Here is a 22,500-nt window from a genome sequence, read left to right as displayed (position 1 = left end):
AGAACAGCACCCTTCAATCAAAGAGCTGGGTCCAAGCCCTCATGTTGGCAAGCATCCACCCTGCTGAAGTGTCCCTGAGCAAGGCACTGAGTGCATTTTAGCTGCAGGGCTGCTGCTTTTCTGTAGCTGATCTTGACCTCTGATCTCCCTCCTGTAGAGGGGTACACTGAACTTTATTGGAATTGGCCAATAACTTATTTCCACTTAAAGTCACAATGAATTGAAAAAATACTCAATATTTACGTACTTAACAATAAATGTCAAAGAATTTCTTAAATTTAGATTTTTTTTTAACATATTTAGATCAACATCCCAGTAATTCTATCTCATGTTCTCCCATCAAATAAAACTAACTCTCTCTAACTCTGATCACCAATTAGTTTAGCTTTCAAAAACAAATGCATCAAATTAAGAAAAAAAGAGATCTCAAAATGTTATTTCACTGACATGTTAAAAAGCAGATTTACCCATTTCACAATTCAAACCACTGTTTTGCTAGCATGCCTGTTGTTGTCATATGTGTCACCTATTCTTGGTATGCGATGAAAACACAATAAAGCTGCTTTCTTGCAACACAGAGGATATTCATTTGTTAAATTTTACTCACTACCACCTGCAACAGATGCCATTATGGCAAGTGGTATCTCACTGTAAAACGTGTTTATTGTATTGATCAAATATCTCAATAAATGATATCTTTTATATCTGAGCTGCAGGTGTGTGGCCAATATTATGGGTTTGCCAGGCGGAAGATTGCTGTTACACATGGTCATCACTCGACATAGATGAAATAACCAAGTGTGTGTGTGTGTGTGTGTGTGTGTGAGAGAGAGTTTAAGTGAGCCAGAGTGAAAGAGAGAGAGGAATGTCTTTTATGCAGGGCTGTCTCTGATGGTAACAGATGAAAGGAGGAGAGCCACAAACCAACCAGCCCTTGAAAGACCTAATCCTAACCGGGAGAAGGGAGAGTTTTATGGGGACTAACCTCTTGCTTGCTTGTGCCACACACACACACACACACACACACACACACACACACACACACGCACACGCACACACACACACACACACAATTCTGATATTCCAGAGGTTTAACAACATTTAAGGAAACTGAAAGACACAAAAAGCATCATCTCCACACCAAACAGCCTGACTACCTAATACTGCAGGGTAGGATCAGGTGTTATGGACAGAATCAAATACCACAACATCTTTAACTGAATGCCTCAATATCAATATTGTTACAAAATTTTCGGGATGCCTATTCATGCTTTCATGAGGTATTTATAAACAGATTTTAGATAAACAATCATTAATAATGTGTATAACATAGCCAAACAGGTAGATACAAATAATAGTCCATCTACAAATGTCTAATAAATTCAGAGAATCATCCCTTTAATATAATGTAACCTCTAAAACAAGGAAAAGACAACACTTATACCATATCACGATATCACTGGGGAAATTTAACCGAAATATGCAGCTTCCACTCAGCTTTTCTAATTTGATACGTCATAATTCATACAGAGTAAAAAATTTTCGATGGAAAGCAAGCTAATGTCTCATATCTTCTCTCTCCTACTCTTCCTCCCTCTTCATTTCCGTCTCACACACTCTCTCTCTCTCTGGCCTTATCAGTGTGTCCAGGGTGCCCTCCTCTCCTCGTCTTTCTTTCGGGTGGCCCTTGGTGCCCCCCCTCCCCACTCAGACCCAGAGCATGCACTTCAGACAGGGGGCTAATGGGAAAATAAATTACCAGCAACCAAAAGCCCTGGCTCTGCACTTCTACTGGAGAGAGAAAAGGGGGTGAGGGGGGGTAGAGGGAAAGGGAGAGAAAGGGACACGGGGGTTTGGGAGGCAGGGGGAGAAGAGAGGGTTGGGTCAAGAAATAGAAACAGAGAAGGGTGGAGAGAATGAGAGAAGAAGAGAGCAGAGAGAGTGAAGGAAAGCGAAGTAGAGTGGAAGAAGATGGAGTATGAGAGAGAGAGAGAGAGAGAGAGAGAGAGAGAGAGAGAGAGAGAGAGAGAGAGAGAGAGAGAGGAGGTCGACGAGATTACAGCAAGTTCATCCCTAGTCTAAGAAGTGCCCGCTCATCGTTTTTCTGACCATTTCACCATCTCTGGCCATCCTCAAGGCCTAAAATGTCCAATAACATCACCACACACACACACACACACACACACACACACACACACACACACACACACACACACACACACACAGAGGCCACTGAGCAAATACTCCTAGCTATCTGGGATTGATTACTACCTCTGCGTGAAGCAACAGTTCGATAACAGAAGGCAGATTCACTGTGGTGACGGACACTGGGGGGGTCAGGGGGTTTATCAACACTGTGTGTGTGTGTGTGTGTGTGTGTGTCTGTGTGTAAGTCAATGTCTATATGAGTTAGTGGATCTGTCTGTGTGGGTGGGTAGATGAGTGTGTGTGTACATGTGGGACAGAGTTGAGCCTAACAGGTTGGTAGATGCCTGTGTGTGAGAGGTTTGTGTGTGTGTGTGTGTGTGTGTGTGTGTGTGTGTGTGTGTGTGTGTGTATGGACAAAGTGAATGATGATGGTGGCCGACCACCCAAGTTCTTGTGAGCTTGATTGGGATGCCTGGTTTTATAGTACACACTGTACCAGACACACACACTCCTCTGGAGCAGACCACTCAGCCACCAAGGCAAAACTACCGCAGTGTTTTGAAATATTTGTCTGGATTTGTCAGTGAAGCAGGAAGCCAACCAACTAGCATAAGAATAGATGATAATAAGAGTAGTAATAATAACTATAGCAATCTTTAATTACAGCATCCTTATAATGCGAGTCCTACAAAGTGCTTTATGTGATAAACACAGGAGAAAAGAGCTTGTTTATATCTTTATATCTTGTTTTTTTTTGTTTGTTTGTTTTTTTTCTTGAGAAGTCGGATGACAGCAGAGTTTTAAATACAGATAAATTAATTATGAACTTCTATGAAACTGAAGTTTTATCATACCAGCAGACAAAAAGCAGAGATCTGATGGTGTTATGACCAAGTCCTAAATATGTAATGTCCACAAGTTGGGGTCTAAACTGCCACAACATCTAGAAATAATAAAAAATAAATATTCTATTGTTTAATTCAGTAATTGTTTTGTGACTTTGTCCTCACAGGATAAAAGTAAAAACTGATACTTTTATCATAAAGGATATAATTTCTTCTTATAAATGTGGCCAACACAATACTAAATGCCTGCTCAATTACAATAGTAGTTTCCGCTCTGTGGACATTGACCATCGGCTTTGAATTCTACAGCATATGAAGAGTGGCGTTCCAAAATTAGACGTCTTATCGTATGAAAAATGATACATCTTTGTACTAAATAACTGACAGCACTTCATTAAAACATATGTTATGTTTAAAGAATGACAAGTAACTCCAACATGTTTATAGATGGGAAACTATAGTCTTGAGAGAGCTACTGATGATCTTTGGATATGGACAACATATATCATTTTGGAATCATATGCACTAAATTCTCACTTTAAGGATCTGTTTGTTTTAGCTGTTTTAATCAGGCTACTGAGATCTGACAGGGCTATGATAGGGCCCTAATCCAGAGCAAAGCTGATTTGCTTAAGGGGAGAGGGGGGCTAAGATGGCCTGTGACAAGAAACAATTGCCCCTAGTGAGAATCTGTCTTTCTCCCCCACCCTGCTCCATGACAAAGGTGTACTCTCCATGCTAAGTGACAAATCTGCAGAGACAAAGAGCATTAGCAGGGTGATGCTCTGCTTCAGTGCCTCTGATTGTGGCCAACTCAAAGAGAATCTAATATGGATTTTTTTTTAAGAGAGGAGAGATTAGAATGAAAGAGAAACAATGAACACCTTCTACCAAGGGGGAATTAGTGAAGGGATTGGATAAGGAGCTGGTTTACGCTGGTGTGTGCAAGTGTGTGTGTGTGTGTGTGTGTGTGTGTGTGTGTGTGTGTGTGTGTGTGTGTGTGTGTGTATTCATTCTTTGAAATTCCTTCTCCACAAGAGAACAATAGGATTCCCCAGTTCTGTTTATGAGCATTTACATGACACATACTCACTCACTCAGGCACAAATACACAATTAGACAAAAAGCCTTCCCTCATATCTCAAAAAATTATTATGTACATTTAAGGAATTTAGCTGATTATCAGATCCATAGTGAGAATGAATGCAAAAGTACAAAGTCCAAGATCCAAACTATTACAAGCATACATTGCAAGGAGGCCAGAGGTCGGTACCTTGATGCCCTGAAAATATCCATCACCAAAAAAACAATCATGTAAGAGACAACTGCCTGTGAAAGAAATCTGAAAAAATGAAAGCTACACACAATGGGAGAATTTTTGTGAGTTGTGTTATTTATGTCTGCTGTTGTATTTGTGCCAAACCACTTTGCTACAAGTGCTTTTGTGACAAATTTTCAACACACCAACACTGACAAAGAGCACCTCTCTCAAATTGGGAACGCATCCATCGCCACATCTCCTAAACACCTACGGGCATACGCCTTTGCTGCAATTCACCTCAAATTCCTGACCCCATCGTCTCTGGGTGCAACGCTCTGCATACAGATTTATATCCCAAACAGAGATGGAGCGCCATGTTTGGGATCAGTCTAACTGTCAGTGGCTGGCTTAGCGCTGGCATCAGAGCACATCACAAGACCCTATTCATTGTCACTTAGCAGAACAGTCACCTCAGCACGTAAGAGAGTGTGTGTGTGTGAGTGCAAGTATGTGGTGTGTGCGTGTGTCGTTCTCTAAAATGCTCATATACAAACACACATAGGCACTCACGAAACAGCGGATCTTGAGATAGATAATGTCAAAGAAGTCACCCTACACAGGTATGCTTAATGCAAGTTCATTATTAACACTTTTGCACACACACACACACACACACACACACACACACACACTCACACACTCACACACTCACACACTCTTTCACCCCCACCCCCACATTGCACCTATCTCCTGACCCAACCAGCCACCCACCCACGTGGGCCCAGCGGGCCAAGCTTGTGGATAAACAGGGGGATTTGGCGGGGCCAGTGTTTTGCAGGCCACACAGGCCTGTCTCCATCGCTGGCAGCCATCTTAAGATGCAGTGGGGAAAAATAAATACCTAAGAGATGGAGATAATAACTGCTCCGCTTGTCATCCAATCACACCTCGCCTTGCACCCACACTGTCTCTAAACCCCACCTCACCCCCTCCTACTTCAGCCTGAGTCACCGTGTTACCACACAAAAAACAAGATGAGATGAAGATGAAGAGGAGGAGGAGACAGGTTAGGCAGGTGACAGGACGTCAGGCCCTGTAGTGACAGAGGACAACCTTGGAGATGACTGATAACGGAAGGCGTGGCAACCAATGAAGCATCACCAAGAGCATCCGGCTTCCAAACAGACAGAAGGACTTTAGGTCTTCAGGAATGAGTAAGCAGAAAAGGAAGGTTCACAAGTCTGGGGATATGGAGAGTGGAAAATGATAAAATAACAACGGTTAGAGTTGTAATGATTCATTCAATTCATTTATTCAATCAACCCACTGATTTTTAATACTGCCAATTCAATTGGAAAAAAATAAACAAAATGAACTGCTGTGAAAACTGTGAAAAGTGCTTTGTTCACTTTGATTCATTCATGATTCAAGAAAAATAAGACATTACGAGAAATAAGTTTTAATTTCATCTAGTTTATTGCTTGGTGTATGTTTGCGTGGATAGTATGTATAGATGTGTAGAGATATCTTCAGTTATGGATAACAGAATTTACAACTTATATAGCAGCAGTATTTATTTTCCATGACCATATTATGGTTTACAATCTTGAACAATCACTATATATTTAAACTTAGGCCAGCTGGTTAGATAACTGTGGGAGTTGAAGGCAGAGCCAAGTCAAACAAACAAATAACTTATATAAAAGAAGACACTTCTGGGCTGGAACCACCAAAGAAAAATTAAATCCACAAATAAACGATATGTGACGAGGCATTTTCGAATTCATAGGGCTAACAGACCCACATACTGTTGGGCTGCTGGCAGCACAGATTTAAGCGCAGCCATCACTGTGATGTGTTGATGCACGTTCTGCAAACTGATGCATTTCCAGAATTGTCATCGTTTACAAGTCAACAAGTCATGACAGCCCTACATTGGTTTCCATTCATTCCACTACAACATGGAAATGAACTTTCAGAGATTCAGAGCTTTCTTCACACCAGTTTTCCATCACCGTAATAAAGTTGTCCACATTAGTTTTCCCAAAAGCAGCAGCACTGTTGTGTTTTGATGACTTGAAATGAGATGGAGTGAAAACGATCTGTCCGCCGGAAAAAAAAAAAATCAAAGGGGAATCATTCACTTTACACAGAGAATTGGTTTATGAATGTTGTCGACGTCCTTAGCCACAGGAGCAGAACATTATAAAGTGGGTGTTTCTACCAAAAATTCAAATTTAAAAATTAAGGGATTTTGATTATATTTTGTGAAATCTGTAATAGCCCCACATGATCTTGCAGAATCTTACAGTGTAAAATGTGGGTAAATAGGTCAAACATTCAAGATCAGTGGTATGGCCCTCTAAATTCATCATTGAAATAGGCCAAGCAACCAGTGGCAGATGGAGGATCAAGGACAAGAGAGCCCTGATAATAGATGTAATGTAATATTCCTGTGACCCTTGAGTTGCTAACCTGTAAAAAAGCTGATGTGATTTTGCTTTGTCCTGGAAGCTGGTCAGACTGGACTGACCCCACTGTACCAAGAGGAGCCGGCATCTTGGTCTGACCTGTCTTTCCTCCATCACCTGCCCTTCCTCACCTGTTTCCTTCCTTTCCTTCCTCCCTCCCCTCCGTTCCTCTCCTCCCACCCCACCATTTTACTGTCACAGGTTCAAGGCTCATTTTACAACAACCCAAAGACCTGATATTGTAGACACCTCTGCTGAACCTTGCCAGCCTGAGTGCTAGTACGAGTACGTTTAAGTGTGTGCGTGCGTGCGAGTGTGAGGGAGTGTTTGCGTGGTTGCATGTGTGTTTTCTGGGTCAGCTTGGGGACAGGAGGCGGTAACAGTAGGAGGAGGCGGAGGTACAGCATGTTTTCTAGACCACAGACCGACTGGCACAAGCCTGCACACAAAGAGAGCTGGCAGCGACTGCGGGGCCCGGACAGCCCTGGCCGGGGACGACACAGCTCCATACTGTCACAGAAATTAGCTTTCTTTGAAGTAATATCCTCTGACATTTTCATATACCTAAATGCTTTGCTACATTCTATCACCAACTGATAAAAAAAACAATAGTGATTCAACCTGCGCCCAGTTCATGAAAGCTTTTACATTTTTTTGTTCTGTACACTCGGGTGTTTGGTAGCTCTTTCCTAGGAAAAATCCTTTGGTGCAGAGGAAGTGATATGTTTTATGTTTCCAGTGGTGGCAACAGTGATTTGTTTAGAATAAAAGGAAGAACTGGGCAGCTAGCATGAACAGTGAAGGCTACCACGGCAGAAACGAGAGAGAAACCGATGGAAATTCAACTCAACAATTCAAGAAACACCACAGCAGTGAGTGCTGAGCAACAAAGATGGAAACAAACTGCAGAAAAAAGGGTTCTGCAGACGTCCTTCTGTTGTGAACATGCCAGATCATTCATAGTGAAAACTAAGTTTGGCAAGTAAGTACTGCCAAATATCATGTGAGAGATGACTAAATGAATGAACACACAGACTGACGTACAGGCTGTATATGTGGCTACAGCACACAGAAACACACACGCTGCAGCAACGTGTGTGTGTGTGTGTGTGTGTGTGTGTTGGGGGGTGGGGGTGTGTTTGTGACAAGGCCACACAGATGAGAATCAGGATGTTTCCCAGGTGACACTTGTGTTTTGATGTTTATTTTGGGGTCAAACGCCACACTGCATGAGATAAAACAGACCGTTTCAAACCTGCTTGAGCTGGTTCCTACTCTAAATGTGTGGGACGAATGTGTGTGTGTGTGTGTGTATGCATGAAAGATTTATCAATGTGTGTGTTTACAGGTGTGTCTAGTAGTTCATGGGAGTGTGAGTGACTATGTGTATCCGAGTTTTGTGCGCATGCAGGATTGTACGTGTGTGTGAGATTATAAAACTGTTAGAGTGTGTGTGTGTGTGTGTGTGTGTGTGTGTTGTTCACGGCAGTGTCTAGTGACATCTGCTGTGTTGCTGGCTGGGAGCGAAGCACAGCGGGCTGCAGGAGCCTCAGACTGAGGAGATGAAAGACGAGGTCACAACCTGGACCAGTGAGACAAGAGGCTACACACACACACACGCACGCGCACACACACACACACACACACACACACACACACACACACACACACACACACACACACACACACACACACACACACACACAGAGCAAACAGTCTCACATGCAAATACACAGGCCTATACAATGTATATGCACAAATAGATACTGGAAGCACATGTATCCATAAAGACATGCAAACATATGTCATATTCATACAACACACACACACACACACACACACACACACACACACACACACACACACAGCAGGCAGGGTGGCAGACACAATCAGAAGGATGAAGGACTAAAGAATAACAGAGCAAAGATAAAACAGTGAAGCAGACAAAACATCAAGCAGAGGCAGACTAAACACAGAGCTACACACCTCGAGAGAGAGAGAGAGAGAGAGAGAGAGAGAGAGAGAGAGAGAAACAGGCGGTATGAAAACGATGATGCAAGCACGAAAAGCAAAGCTTCATATCATCAGGGGCAACGGTTTAATCAGTTTAATTAACAAACACATGCATGTGTGCATGTAAGCAAAAACATACACATACACACAGATAGAGGATATGGAGTGTGCCAAGAGTGCATGCGCGCACGTGTGTGTGTGTGTGTGTGTGTGTGTGTGTGTGTGTGTGTGTGTGTGTGTGGGTTGGAGGAGACACATTACTAGTTGCACTAAAGCACAAGTGTTTCAACACGATTGCACACCCAAGCAAACAAATAAAGTCAAATACAAATGTACAAACATAATTTAACACACAAATTACAAACATACACAATCATACACATACTTTTATCAATCATACACATACAGATAAACTTACAAACATACAAATACAGTCAGTCTCTCACACAGACACACACTCAAAAACAGACACTACACAAATGTACAAAAATACTTAAACACACACACCCCTAATGGCGGTGGTAGCAGTCAGTCAGCAGACTAGCCATGTGATGGGGTGGCGTGGTGTGGATTAGGGGCCAGTAAGCCTATTAGGGCGACAGGAGGGACCACCCGGCCTCCACAGCCACCTACAACCCACCGACACACACACTGAAACACACACAGACACACAACACCCTCGCAGACAACTGAGTGGACACACAAGGCAAATATAGTCCAGGAACACAGGCTTGAACACAACACAGGCACACACATATGAAGGTACAGTAACACACACACACACACACACACAGTCTCACATATACACACCAAGCTGCATTTAATTACACACACACACAAACACACACACACACACGCCTTTGACACCATGTCTGTTCTTTGTGTTTAATTGTGTGTAGTAAAGTGTGTTGCATGAGGCCAAATTCCACTTGGGGACAATAAGGCCATCTATTGTGTCCCATTTCTGTTCTGTGCTGTTGCTCTGTCTGTATGTGTGTGTGTGTGTTTGTGTGTGTGTGTGTGTGTGTGTCTGAGTGGATGTGTACTTGTGAATGAGTGTGTGTGCAGGGAGGGGACTAGGTGTGGGGGGTAATCACCAGCATCTGTTGCCTCTCCTCAGGGCGATTAATTAGATTAAATTAATTTGGAAAGCATGTGTGTGTGTGTGATCCCCTACTAAGAATGCCCCCCTCTTTCAGCCACACACACACACACACACACACACACACACACACACACACACACACACACACACACACAATAAATTACACTTCAGGCTTTCAACTTCTAAAAAATTTTGCACAAAATTAATAGTATAGTGAACACACACAAACACGCACACACATAATAAATTACACTCTTCAGACCCGCAACTACTGAAAAAAAATTAGCAGTATAGTGAACACATATACACACACACACACACAACCACACACACACACACACGAGCAAGCAAGCGCACATGCTCAACTCTACCGTGCAATAAATTAGGCCCTTCAAGTTTCTTCCAAACTATTCAAGAAATGGGAAACGAGGAAAAGGTGAAAACTTTGGAGACACACGCGTGCACACGAGCGCAAATTAATCCCAATTTGTCGACCTCGGCTGCGGGAGGAACTTTCGGGATTTCATACTTCATACCAGCTTTTGTCACCTTTGCGTGAATAGCCGAGGGGCTGAAATAATTGTGTTTTTCCCCGAGGCCCAGTCAGCGCTCACAAGCCACTGGCGTACGTAATGTGTTCCACACAGAAAAAGGGGGGCATACACACACCGTGGCTGTGGGTACAATAAAAGCAGAGTGTGCAAGAGTATGTGTGACTGTGTGTGTGTGTGTGCGAGTGCGAGTGCGAGTGCGAGTGTGTGTTTGAGTGTATGTGAGTAAGGTGGAGTGAGTGAATGAGCGTTGTGGTTTTTCTGTGTGTGGTGTGAAATGTGTGTACGAGTGTGTGTCAATATCTGGTTGTGAGTGACTGTGTGTTTGAGTGTGTGTGTCGGGGCAGGAGGCATACAGAGTGGAAATGGCCTTAATGGAGTTGGATGTGGTCCACAATAGACAGGACATCACCTCAGAAACAGCGAGAGTAAGAGAGGAAAAGCGCGCGTGCGAGAGAGAGCGAGAGTGAGTGAGAGAGAGAGCACACGTGAGAGAAAGAGAGAGAGAGACGGGAAAGGGAAAAGACAAGAGCAACAGAGACTGCTAAAGAGGTGATGAGGGAAATATTGGGGGAGAAATCCTGTTTGAACAGATGAATAGCCTTCCACAAAAGTAAATAAAAGTTAAAAATATGATCAATGCATACTACATTTGGGGTGGAGTTTCTTTTCTCTATCGCAAAGACATTAAAACATTGGCAACCACTCCTCCCAAAGAAGCTGGATGTGTATTCATCAAAAATGTATGTGAAAAACGCCAAAGCAGAAGCTCTTCAAAAGCAATGTCACAGATACCCAACATTATCAGCAGCCCTCGAAGTCAAAGGCTATTTACTACCAAAGAACAACAGCAACTATTTTATCTATCCCAAGTTAGAATGACCAGCATCACAGTAACACACCGTGCCTTTTCTAAGAGTGCAAAGCACCGTTTAACCTGCTTAAACAGAAAAAAAACATCCTAACCCTTAAGGCAATGCGTATTAAAAAAGATGGTTGAAATGACAAAAAAGGCGGGAGAAAAAAGCAGTGGGAACTAGCAGGCTTGGAGAACAGCTGTCAGTATTGAGAGTGGCAATTTCAAAATCGATATTTAATAAGTGGCAACGTGTAGCAGACAGGCTGTCAAATGGCAGGAGAGGTGATTTTACTGGAGTTGAGCAGCCATAGATTTGTAAATTCCCTCTTTTCTGAGTGACATTGATGTAATGTGAGTGGAAAAGCAAAGTGTGATGGGGAGAAAGAGGGAGAGATGGAGGGGGAGAGAGAGAACAGAGTGGGGCTTGGAGTGTATCACTGTACATTCAATGTATTCAGAAATGATAGCTTTGCGCTTTGAATACAGCAGGCGTGTGTGTGCTTGTGTGTATATGTGTGTGTGTGTGTGTGTGTGTGTGTGTGTGAGAGTGTGTGAGTGTGTAAATCCTCCAACAAAGCTTTGAAGATGAGGGAAGTTGGTCTACCATCTCAAGCTTTGGTTGATATGCAAACGCAGGGAGAATACACATGGACGTATATACACATATTAACGCCCCCCCTTTTTCTTCACACACACATTCACCAGCGCACACACATACACACAAAAGAGCCTGTCAGCACAATGCTGTCAAATATAGCCGTCCAATCTTTTGACCCCTCAATTTGCCCACCTTTTTGATAATACGTGCCTATTTGAAAGAGGGTGAAAGGCAAGGGTAGCATGCAATTTAGAGATACTACTGTGTAGCCATTTTCAGCCTGCCACCTCTCCCTCTCCCTCCCTCCATCTCTCTTCCCCTCTCTCTCTCTCTCCCTCTTTTGATTATGCGATTCGCCTTGGCAGACGAACAAATAGGAGAGAAAAAGGTAGTGTTTGACACTGCCATTTTCAATGACAAAATACAATCTAGCCAGGGCCAGTAATTCGACGGGGAAGGATTAGCCTCGCGCGAGGTTGGGCCCCCAGATTAAGGCGAAGCCACAGCGCGGGGATCTTGAATTTCATCATCTCCGGCACTCGGGCACAATGGTGTATTCTTCCCCTTTCTCCTTCGCCGTCTGATGAGGGGTCAGGAGAACTCACCTTCCTCTTCTTCTCCTCCTCCTCCACTGAGGAGCACTCACTCTTTCATTCATTCATCCCTCCTGCCTTTATATTAGCTTCGACACCTGAGATACGTGGCAGGGCGATCTGAGCTGACTGACTCATGGCTGGACGGCGACACACACACGTGCGCACATATATGCACAAGCTGAAAATAAAATACCCTCAACACCATAACAGAGTCTCACTAAACACACTATCAGCTTACAAATGGAATCACATACTTTCTCACACATACACAAACACAGGTAGAAGCACAAGCACACAAGACACACATGCACACCTGTTCTGCGTACAGACACAAAAACACAAACACACACACACACACATAAGAGAGTGAGAGCAGACATGATGGAAACAGTGAACACTTGTGCTTGATTGAAACCCAGTTTCCTTTGGCCTTGGGGTACACTGCCCTCTTGTGGTTACTTTCTGTAGTTCACCATTTACCTCTCATCTGTCAACAGAGACAAACCAGGAGCCAGCACCAGCAGATAAAAATGGTTAGGCTGTTACAAAGACTTGGCACACTGGACTTTACTAAAGGTATTGTACAAATGAGGCTTCCAAGAAACATAAATTGGTGAGTGCACTAAAAAGGCTGATCAGAATTTTCAGTGCAATACATAAACACCACATGTGGAAAAATCCACAAGACACTGAGGAAGTATCACTGCTGCAGTCTGTATACCTACGTCCATATATTTTTTTTTTTTTCTCTTTTCAGGAAACAAGCAATTACTAATGAATTCATTAAGGTGCTGTCATTTAAGGCAGCATAAATTACAAAAAGCTTACAATATGACCAGAGTTGCTCTTCCCAAATTATAAGAGATTATATGAGTATATGTATTCATGTATTCATGAGTGTATGTATTCATTCTGGGCATTTTGGTGCAGGTTTAATCACACAGGGCAAATACCAAATCTAGTATTTTGCCCATAAACATTACTCAGGCATTTCTTCAAGTCCCAAAAAAGATTTTGTTGACAATATTGCCTTACTGAGCCATCAAAGAAAACTCAAATGTAGCGATGAGGAGGTCAGAGTCTAAATCTCTCTCACACACACTCATCAAAGAACAGTCAAATATGGACTGATGAGTATGTTAGTGAGGCGAGTTTCTCTCTCTCTCTCTCTCTCTCTCTCTCTCACTCTCTCACACACACACACAAACACACACACACACACACACACACACACAGAGAGAGAGAGAGAGAGAGAGAGAGAGAGTGATCTGCTGCCAAGTCGGCCGGTCAGGAGGGCTTTGATGTGTCTCCCTTGGAGCACCCTCTCAAGCCCTCCACTTTCACCTCTTTCCCTCCACCTCACTCTTTCCTGTTTTCCTTCCTTCCCTCACTCGGATCTACCACTCCTTTTGCAGCCCGCTTTCTGTTTTCCACTGAGGACTACGCTGAAAGTGTGTTAAATATGCCTGATAATACTTAATAGAGTATGTGATTTCAGGTAGGATGGCGTGAGGTGTGAGGCACAGCAGAGCACTAAATGACAGCACTCAAGGACCCATAGTAACAGCAAAGAATGTCCAAAAGAGCCCCATAACAACACTTATCAATGTAAGTGTGTCTTTAAAGCTTTCTACAAGGTAGTATACATTCATCAGACTAAAATCCAGCACAAGATGGCAGACTGGCTCCCTGAGTTGGCTAGTTGTGCCTTGTATCATTTCCCACAATGGGTCAGTCAGTTATGACAAATCATTTAGATCAAACCATCCACTGTATTTAAGTGTCTCTCATGAAATGATAAAAAAAAAAAAATAGAGAAAAAAGACAACCAAGAACATGTTTTTGCTGATGTTAATGTCCAGTGCAATTTGCATAGACTCCAACAGCAGAAAGAACATCAATTACGGGATCACTAACATAAAAAAAACAGTGGTAAGAAATTCAAGGTGTGTGCCTGTGACCACAGAAAGATTATCGCAAAAAATAAATAAATAAATAAATAAACAACAGCCAAATTCAAGGTTTAAGAGCAGGGATTAATTTAGGATGAATTTAGGACCACTTTAAATGCTAGCATCAAGACAAAAGAATGCCCACAAACAACACATTTCTAATTGAAGATGGCAAATTAACTAAATTAAATTAAATTAAATTAGCAAATAAGCAAATTACTATAAATGGGCAGAAAAATGACAACAAGCAAATAATTGCTAAGGAAAATGGAGCTGCTAAACTTGGTTTAGAGAAGCAGAACCCATGTACAACAAACCTTGTTGTGTGTTAATCTAAAAGTGGACACAAAGATTTGTAATTGCATGGTGAAAAAAGTGTCTGAAAGTCTGTATTTAAGACTATTTCAAGGTCTAATTTTTTCCTTATTTCAAAGAATCACAAATTTTTATCCTTGGTTCTTCTATCATTATGCCTTTCTCATCTTTCCTTCCTTCCTCCCTGTATCAGCCTCCTTTTTGCTTCCCCACATGCCCTCTCTCTCTTTCTCTCTCTCTCTCTCTCTCTCCACTCCTTCCTCAGCTGAGTGTGTGAAGGTGTAAGGTTGCCTCCTCCTCCTCCTCCCTCCCTCCCTCCCTCCCTCCCTCCCTCCTCTGCTTTCCATTCCTGCTGTCAGGAGCTTGGCATGGCTTTGATCTCCCTGTCATTAGTCAGGTATGTGGAGACACAGGCAAACCCATAAACTCGTCTATTTCTCTCCTTCTTTTGCTCTCATTTTGCTCTCTCCCACGCTCTGGCCGGCGAACACCGGCTGACCTGCTTGTCTCCTTAGCTTTCTATCAAAGCGAGAGAGGTAGAGCAGTTTCTGATGTCGCTCTGCTGCGTTTGACGGGTACGTAAAGTGACAGTGTCAAAGCGCTCAGCCAGCTCTCCTGCTCTGTTTACAACATTTTAAAAGGGAGAGTTGAGAAGTCTGAGAGGTCTAGCCTTGCTGATCAGCTTCCAGTTAGCATTTGTTGAAATGTAGCTTCTTGCCATTTACTCTCTAAACTGTCCTTTTAAAGACAGTTTCAAACTTTCAAACTTTAGGCCTACTAAATGGGCTTGATTCCTGCCACTGCCCGTTTGTAAGAAGCTTAGCTTATTTTATTACAAACGCATGAGCATATCCTCTAAATATAAACTCAAGATAGATAATTGCAGTCAAGATAATGCTTTACTTTATTGCCAGAAATCACAAGTTCAGAGCAGGCTTCCACTTTTGTCAATTGATGAATGTCTCAGTTTGGAATAAAATCATTCAGCTCTTGCTTTACAAGAGCTATGGCAGTTCATGCAGGCTCATATTTCACAAGAACACAAGGCTCGAGTAAGGTGTGGAAACTGTTCTGAATAAAATAAGATGGAGATTTGAAAAGTGACAATTAAGACTTTCTTCTGCAAAACCTCAACCAATGCAACAACTAAAGCTGGAATTATACTTCTGTGAAGATACATGTAGACATGTCGTGGAGCTACACAGAGAGGGGTTTTACGGGTAACCATAGGTGGCAGAGGCTCCCAGAAGAGTCATCACGCACAGTTACCAAATCTCAACAACGCGTTGTGCAGTCCTGCATGTTAAACAAGTTGATAGTGTGAACTGTCCTACTGTCTGTCGGGAGGTGAATTCAGAACAGAAAAGAAACACTGAAAGATCATGGTGAAGCTAGAAAAACGTGCTGCAGAATTAGTTTGAAAATATAAATGTGAAAATGCATGTTTCTTTTCACTGGGGCTGAAAATGGATTTCTGCTTCCCAGTTTCATCTGTTTCCTGTATTTGTGGTTTACCAAATGCGACACTTCCCCTGAGGAAGACAGCTTTCTGTCGAATTGTCGGTCGATTTAATAAAATATATCAGAGCCAGAGTGTGCGTCAACTCCCTCCTTTTCCATTGTTTTCATCCTGGTCGGCTGGCACCTCATCAATACATGGTGTGTATTGTGTTGCCCTCGTCGTTTCTGAACTTCCCAAGTCAACATGCAACAATCTGCACAAGTGTAACAAAAGACAGCCACAAGAACATAATCTCTGCATGTTTTCAGACATGCTGATGAAGAAGCACGCTCCAGCCTTAACAAGTGAAGCAGCACTTCTACAAGATACATAAACACACAAAGATCAGACTAAACAGGAGGTTCTGTTGCTTGTATGCAAAGTGTGTGTGTTTTTAGGCAGCAGGATGGCAAGGAAGACCACTGTTCAACTGGACCTGGGGTCAAGCTCCTGTGACAGCAAGCCTCCATCCTGCTGAAGTGTCCTTGAGAAAGACACCTTATACACTAATCCCAACCAGCAACACAAAATTCCTGTATAAACTGATTCGAATATAACCTTTACTTCTAAGAGTTTAGGAAACACAAGATCAAAACTGCATCAAAGAACACTAGTCTTTTTTTAATGAATGCAAGTCTTTAAGTATCCCACATTCAAACAAGAGAAGGCCAGTATTTGAGTACAAAGACTTCATTTGTCTGACACGTCTGTATTAATTTAGCCCATCCTGTCACGGGCTTGGCACCAGCAGATGTAGAGAGCACAGGGAATAGCTTGTGAACAGCAAGTTTCCAGTTTCCTGGCAGGTCTGGGTGTGTGTACGAGTGTGTTTGTGTGAGCGAGAGAGGGAGGGAGAGAGGAGACAGAACAGATGGGCAGGACACCCCTTGCTGGCACTGGTCCAGACTGCTGGTACAGGTCCAAATAGACTCTCCCTCGTCGTCCCCCCACACCTCCCCCCTCCTTATCCATGAATGCACTCCTCCTTCTCCTTATCCCTCGCCCCCATCGTTACTGTTTCTTATTATTCACTACAGTTCCTAGTTTCTACTCACATTTAATAACACAACAGGGCAAGAAGTTGCCCTCACCATACAAACTGTCATTCCCTTTGTTGCCTTGAACAGGTGTGTGATGTATCAAAATTGAATTAACAAAGTAATAAGATGATAAGTGAAAGTATAAATACTGGTACCAACATCCTCTCTTTTGGAATCTGTAACTTGATATCTTACAAACAAGCCTAAAAGTTTTTTTTTGGCCCCAGGAGGCCACCTGCAAAAGTCAGTCAGCAACTGCTTGCTGCAACACAGACTGTGAGCACCGTAAACACAAGCAGCACCCTGTGCCAAAAAAATTGTTGCGATGATGCTTATGCGCCAAGATGCCAGTCAGCACCTGTGGTTTCAATATAAGAGCTGACAGCCAGCCAGGAAGGAGCATGTAATAGTGTGATCACGCCACTAGGAGGCAGCACCTGCACATGTTGTGCAAAATGGGTTCAATCGCACATTTTGCTCTTCTCTCCTTTATCTTGTTTCATTTTAAGGGGAGAGCAGGTGGTCAAAGAGAATAAGAAGTAGTTTTCTCTCCCTCAGCAACTCAAGTGTTTTTAGCATCATTGTTAAAAAATACATAAATATCCAAAAATGTAAAAATGCAGACTCGAAGATAAATGTAGGGAACAGGACAGAGTGACAAAGACTGGCAAGTAAGAAGATAATTTAGTACTCACATTTTCAATTACAAATGTCCACTCTTTGTCCTCAAACTCCTCTGCATGGGGGTCCTGAGAGGGGGAAAAAAACATAACAATCAGAGTCAGCTGAAACCAAAGTTTGTTAAGGTGAGACAGTATCCTCACAGTTACGACTACAGAAATGTTTATGCATCATCATCCAATGCAACTCCAGCTTCCATAACCATCATAGAATTTTGGTCATACTGCAACATGTCATTTCACATGAGATCTACTTCAAATGTGAAAAAAAAAAAACACAGCTGATGTTTGAAAGCTCATCACCTCCATCCTGCGCACTTCCTCTCCTTGTGTTCACCCACTGACCTGTTTGTCAGTCCCATTCACCTGTTCCATACACGCAACAAATGTCTTGCACTCACGGACCATATTCATTACACTATACTGAGCAACTGATCTGGTCTGGCCTTATCAACTCTTTCTCCGTATGATGAATGCTGCTGGGGTTATTTTTTTGTGCTCGTATTGTGTTTGCTGTTTTTTTTTTACTATGTGTTTTTATGGTAAACCATACTTCTCATTCTGGATAATCACATTTTGAATTGAACTGAAAAAAAAATTGTGTCCATGATACTAGAATCCATGAATCACCACATTTCACCAATGACAGAAAACGCAAATTGTTTTCAGTATATCGGAATCTATGTCTCTCTCTTTCTGCCGGTATAATCATGAAACACTAATATCTGTCTCTGTCGCACGCTGGCCAATACACTGCCTTCCTATTTCTGTGTCTACCTGACTCTCTCTCTGATGGTCTCCTTGTCTCTCCTCCTGCCCGTCGAGCTGTGAAGTGATAGGAAGAGACAGTAATGGAGGCAGCTGGGCAGTGGGCGGCCAGCTCTGTCTTATTACACTGGCATGGACGACCTTCAATGCCCTCCAGGAGCCCAAACAACACATGCATACTTTATATATTCATTTACACACACACACACACCAATAAAAAAAAAATGCACTTCCAACCCAACAAACTTACACGCATAAACCAATGCATAGAAGCAAACAACTATGTTTGCCTCGCGCACAAAATCACACAAACACACACAGATTCACCGGTGGCTTTTCTGTCTAATTGCATTAGTGACACACCCCTGGAAATCAATACTTCTGCAGTCTGTCACAGCGGCCAAACTAAACGCCTACACATGCATACATATGTAGGCACAAACACACACACAGCTGCACAACTGCCTCCCATCTCCATATTTTAAATCCTTCATTATTCTATTTCCTCTGCTAACAGCCAACACATCGTCAAGGCATTATCAGCCCTAATGACATCTCAGTTTATTGTGCTGTCTACAGTGTTTGAGTATGTATTGACTTAAATGTTGATGCCATTACACTACAAAAAAACATCCTTATACATATGGAAAATTGCTTTCCCGTATCATACAATTCACTAGCACCTAATTTACAAACCAGCTAGGCTAAGAATAGGGCCTTCACAACATGGTTGGTTGTTTACCTTCCCAAGAGGCTGGTAGATTACAAAAGCACACAAACCAAAATTCACTAGGTCATGGCTGGTGGCTGATGTTAACTGCCCACCTTGTACTAACATGCACATTGTATAAATTAGTACTGCTTCAGTCAACAGCATTAGCAGCAAGAACACTGTCCCAGTTCCCTTCTTTTGACTTCATTATTTTCATGTCATCTATAAAGTGAGACTCGGGCAGACTGCTGGCGTACCGTTTACTGAGAGGTACATGCTGCTCGCTGCTGAGCTCAGCTCTTTTGACTGCACCACTCCAGGCCAAACCTGTTTCAAATCGTATTTGCAAATCATTCTTGGCATATGCTTTAACCTTCAAGAACTACAAGGTGGGTAAGTCAGGTAAGCTGTCAAATCACAGGCAAGGGTTCTAAATTGTCTTTCCAACACTTTCCCGTGATTGTTGAAACTTTCTGGCAGTGATTTCACCGTCCTATGTGGAAAAGTCCACCCACCTGGTTCCTAAGCCGGCCAAAACAAACCACAAAAACTATTTGCAAATATTACTAGCCCCAGGTCTGATACAGACTCCTACAGTCTGATAGGAGTACAGACTGCTCTGTGTATCCATGGACTAAAACACATATCAGGTGGGCAATAGAAAGAAAGAAAGAAAGAAAGAAAGAAAGAAAGAAAGAAAGAAAGAAAGAAGACGTCATATAATAAAGACAAGTGGTATTTTAACAGGAAACACCTTTAAAAAAAAAAAAACAAGAGGAGTTGTATGTTAAAAAAACATAAAATTAACATGTTAAAAAACATAAAATTAACAGATTCAAACAAAAAAAAAAAAACCTATACAACTACAAGTAATGATTGTACATATGTTACAGTTTGAGGACAGTATGAAGTATAGACAAGCACCCATGGAGCAGTGTCCTGTTCAAGGGTGGATCGTTGTCAACATTGGCTTGACCCTGAGTTGTCTCGGGCAAGGACAGTCTGACTGCACACTAAGCCCTCCTGCTGCACAAATATCTGAAATGATTGGTCTTCTACAATTTTAACTTACTCAATAATTGTCACTGAATTGGCTGAAGTGGTGGAAAGTTGTTCTAACAAAGACACTGAGTATCTGGTTTGCAGCGGCAGTGTTGTTTGGTTTGTGACTTTAGCCAACAGATGTGGCTGAGCTCTGCAAATCGGCTTTGCTTTGTGCCTCATCACAGACAGAGCTTTATGACTTCCTCTGGGACAGGAAGTAGGGGCGGCTCCAGAATGCAGAGAGTGGCACGGCACAGGCCTTGAAACTGAGCAGCTGCAAATGAACCTGGCACTTTTTCATAAGCATGTATAAATGCTAAACTTCACAGAGAGCCTTGTATGTTTTCACAAAGGTCTACGGATTGACACAAAGACAGATAAAAGACACAGTTGACTTTTTCACACCAGCACATGAAACTGACAACACAGGTGTTACTAATAAAATTAATTAAGGTTCTGTTTCGTTCATGTCTAACAGAGGCAGGGCCCTGATATTGTGCGTACTGACTCACTAGAAAGATTCTGCTACACTTACAGTAAAGGGAACAGAATCTTAATTAACGTCATTGGTAACACCTGTGTCTACCTGCTATTTAATATTAAAATGGCTGCGGTGAAAAAGGTCTGTTAGAGCTGGGCAATTTTTCACCAAATACCTAGATATCAATAGTACGTCACTATTGTATTGGATGGTTGGTGCAAGATTACTTGCACACAACAGATTTTTGATAAACAATTATTAGAAATGTGGATATGACAACCAAACAGGTAAAGTCACAAACCAAACAACATTGTTGCTGCAAACCAAGCAGGTAAAAAAAAAAAACACATCAGCTTGAACATTTGAGAAAACTCCACCTCTTTACTGTAATGGAGCCTTTAAAGCCAGCAAAAGACAACACTGAGACCATATAACCATAATATGATATCCAAGATCCTAGACAATGTCTAGTCTCACATGATTATATTGATATAATATCAATATATCAACCAGTTATAGTTACAGTAAATTGTATATTACAACAGGGTGACATGTGAGGGGGAAGTCAAACTTCCATACACACAAGCTGGCTTCAGTGAATAAAGCATCACATTATTGTCACTATAACTCCCAACTCTCATTATTCATGGGTCGTTTATGGGAGGTCATGGAGGGTAAATATGAAGCACAGTGATTTATAGATTTCAATTTACGTTTCATGCTTCAATGTCATATCTAACATAGTGAAAATAAGAAATCCTCCCTACACAGGAATGACACTCTCTAACTGGTTTATTTTACACTGAGCCCTTAGCGTAGCTTATCTGACCTAAAACATCAAATTATTCAACAATCGCCCTCTCACCTTTTCTATCGGTTACCTGGTATTTGATGACACATGCACAACTTGGTTGTCATAAGTAATGGAATATTTTCATAGGTTAAGACAGAGCTAGCAACACGTCTTTAAAGCAGGGGCTCTTGTTAAGACGGCAAGACGTGTAACAGGACACCGGACCAGCCTGTCAGCACACAGGCCCTGCATGTGTAAGTACCTGTACCAGCGTCTCTCTCACACTCTTGCAGAAACATTTGTACAACTGCACTTGGGAGCACCTTCCACAGACAACATTCATTCCCTTACTGCTAATCCTTAACAATACATGCCTAAGCTTACCCTGAGCTAACCTTATTGCTCCTAATTGCTCATTTTTTTCACCCTGAGAACCAGAACAAATATCCTCACTCCCTACAAAAAGCCGTCCCTTGATATCAAATAAGCTCAATGCTCACTTAACATTGGCAACACTTTGTTTCTCTCAAAACTGAGACCACATTTCCCATAAACCCCATTTTCAAAGAGAGGATGTCCCCATCTGTTGTCCTCCATGAGACTGTTCTGATGATTTCAGTGATTAAAACACCCCACAGAAAACAGTTATGAACTAATTTGTGCGAATACATGTTGTAGCGTTTGGCTGGAAGGAAAACCTGTATACTATACTCTTGTCCCTCTAAGTTATATGATTTGACACCGTTGGTATATGCACACACAGCATT

The 22,500-nt window shown here is 42.2% G+C and overlaps 1 protein-coding gene across 3 annotated transcripts in view; it reads right to left on the bottom strand.

The window, feature by feature from the left end:
* The window catches only part of ehbp1 (EH domain binding protein 1), a 174,881-nt gene that overhangs the window by 123,151 nt on the left and 29,230 nt on the right, over positions 1-22,500 (bottom strand). For all 3 annotated transcript variants that reach the window (XM_030070143.1, XM_030070144.1, XM_030070145.1), the window contains exon 5: positions 17,951-18,004. In XM_030070143.1, the coding sequence (XP_029926003.1) occupies positions 17,951-18,004 (54 nt within the window). The remainder of the gene's footprint in view (positions 1-17,950; positions 18,005-22,500) is intronic.

This window comes from Myripristis murdjan, chromosome 15 (genome assembly GCF_902150065.1).
Source record: "Myripristis murdjan chromosome 15, fMyrMur1.1, whole genome shotgun sequence".
Lineage (NCBI taxonomy): Eukaryota > Metazoa > Chordata > Actinopteri > Holocentriformes > Holocentridae > Myripristis > Myripristis murdjan.
This window is presented reverse-complemented; position numbering and strand designations above follow the sequence as displayed.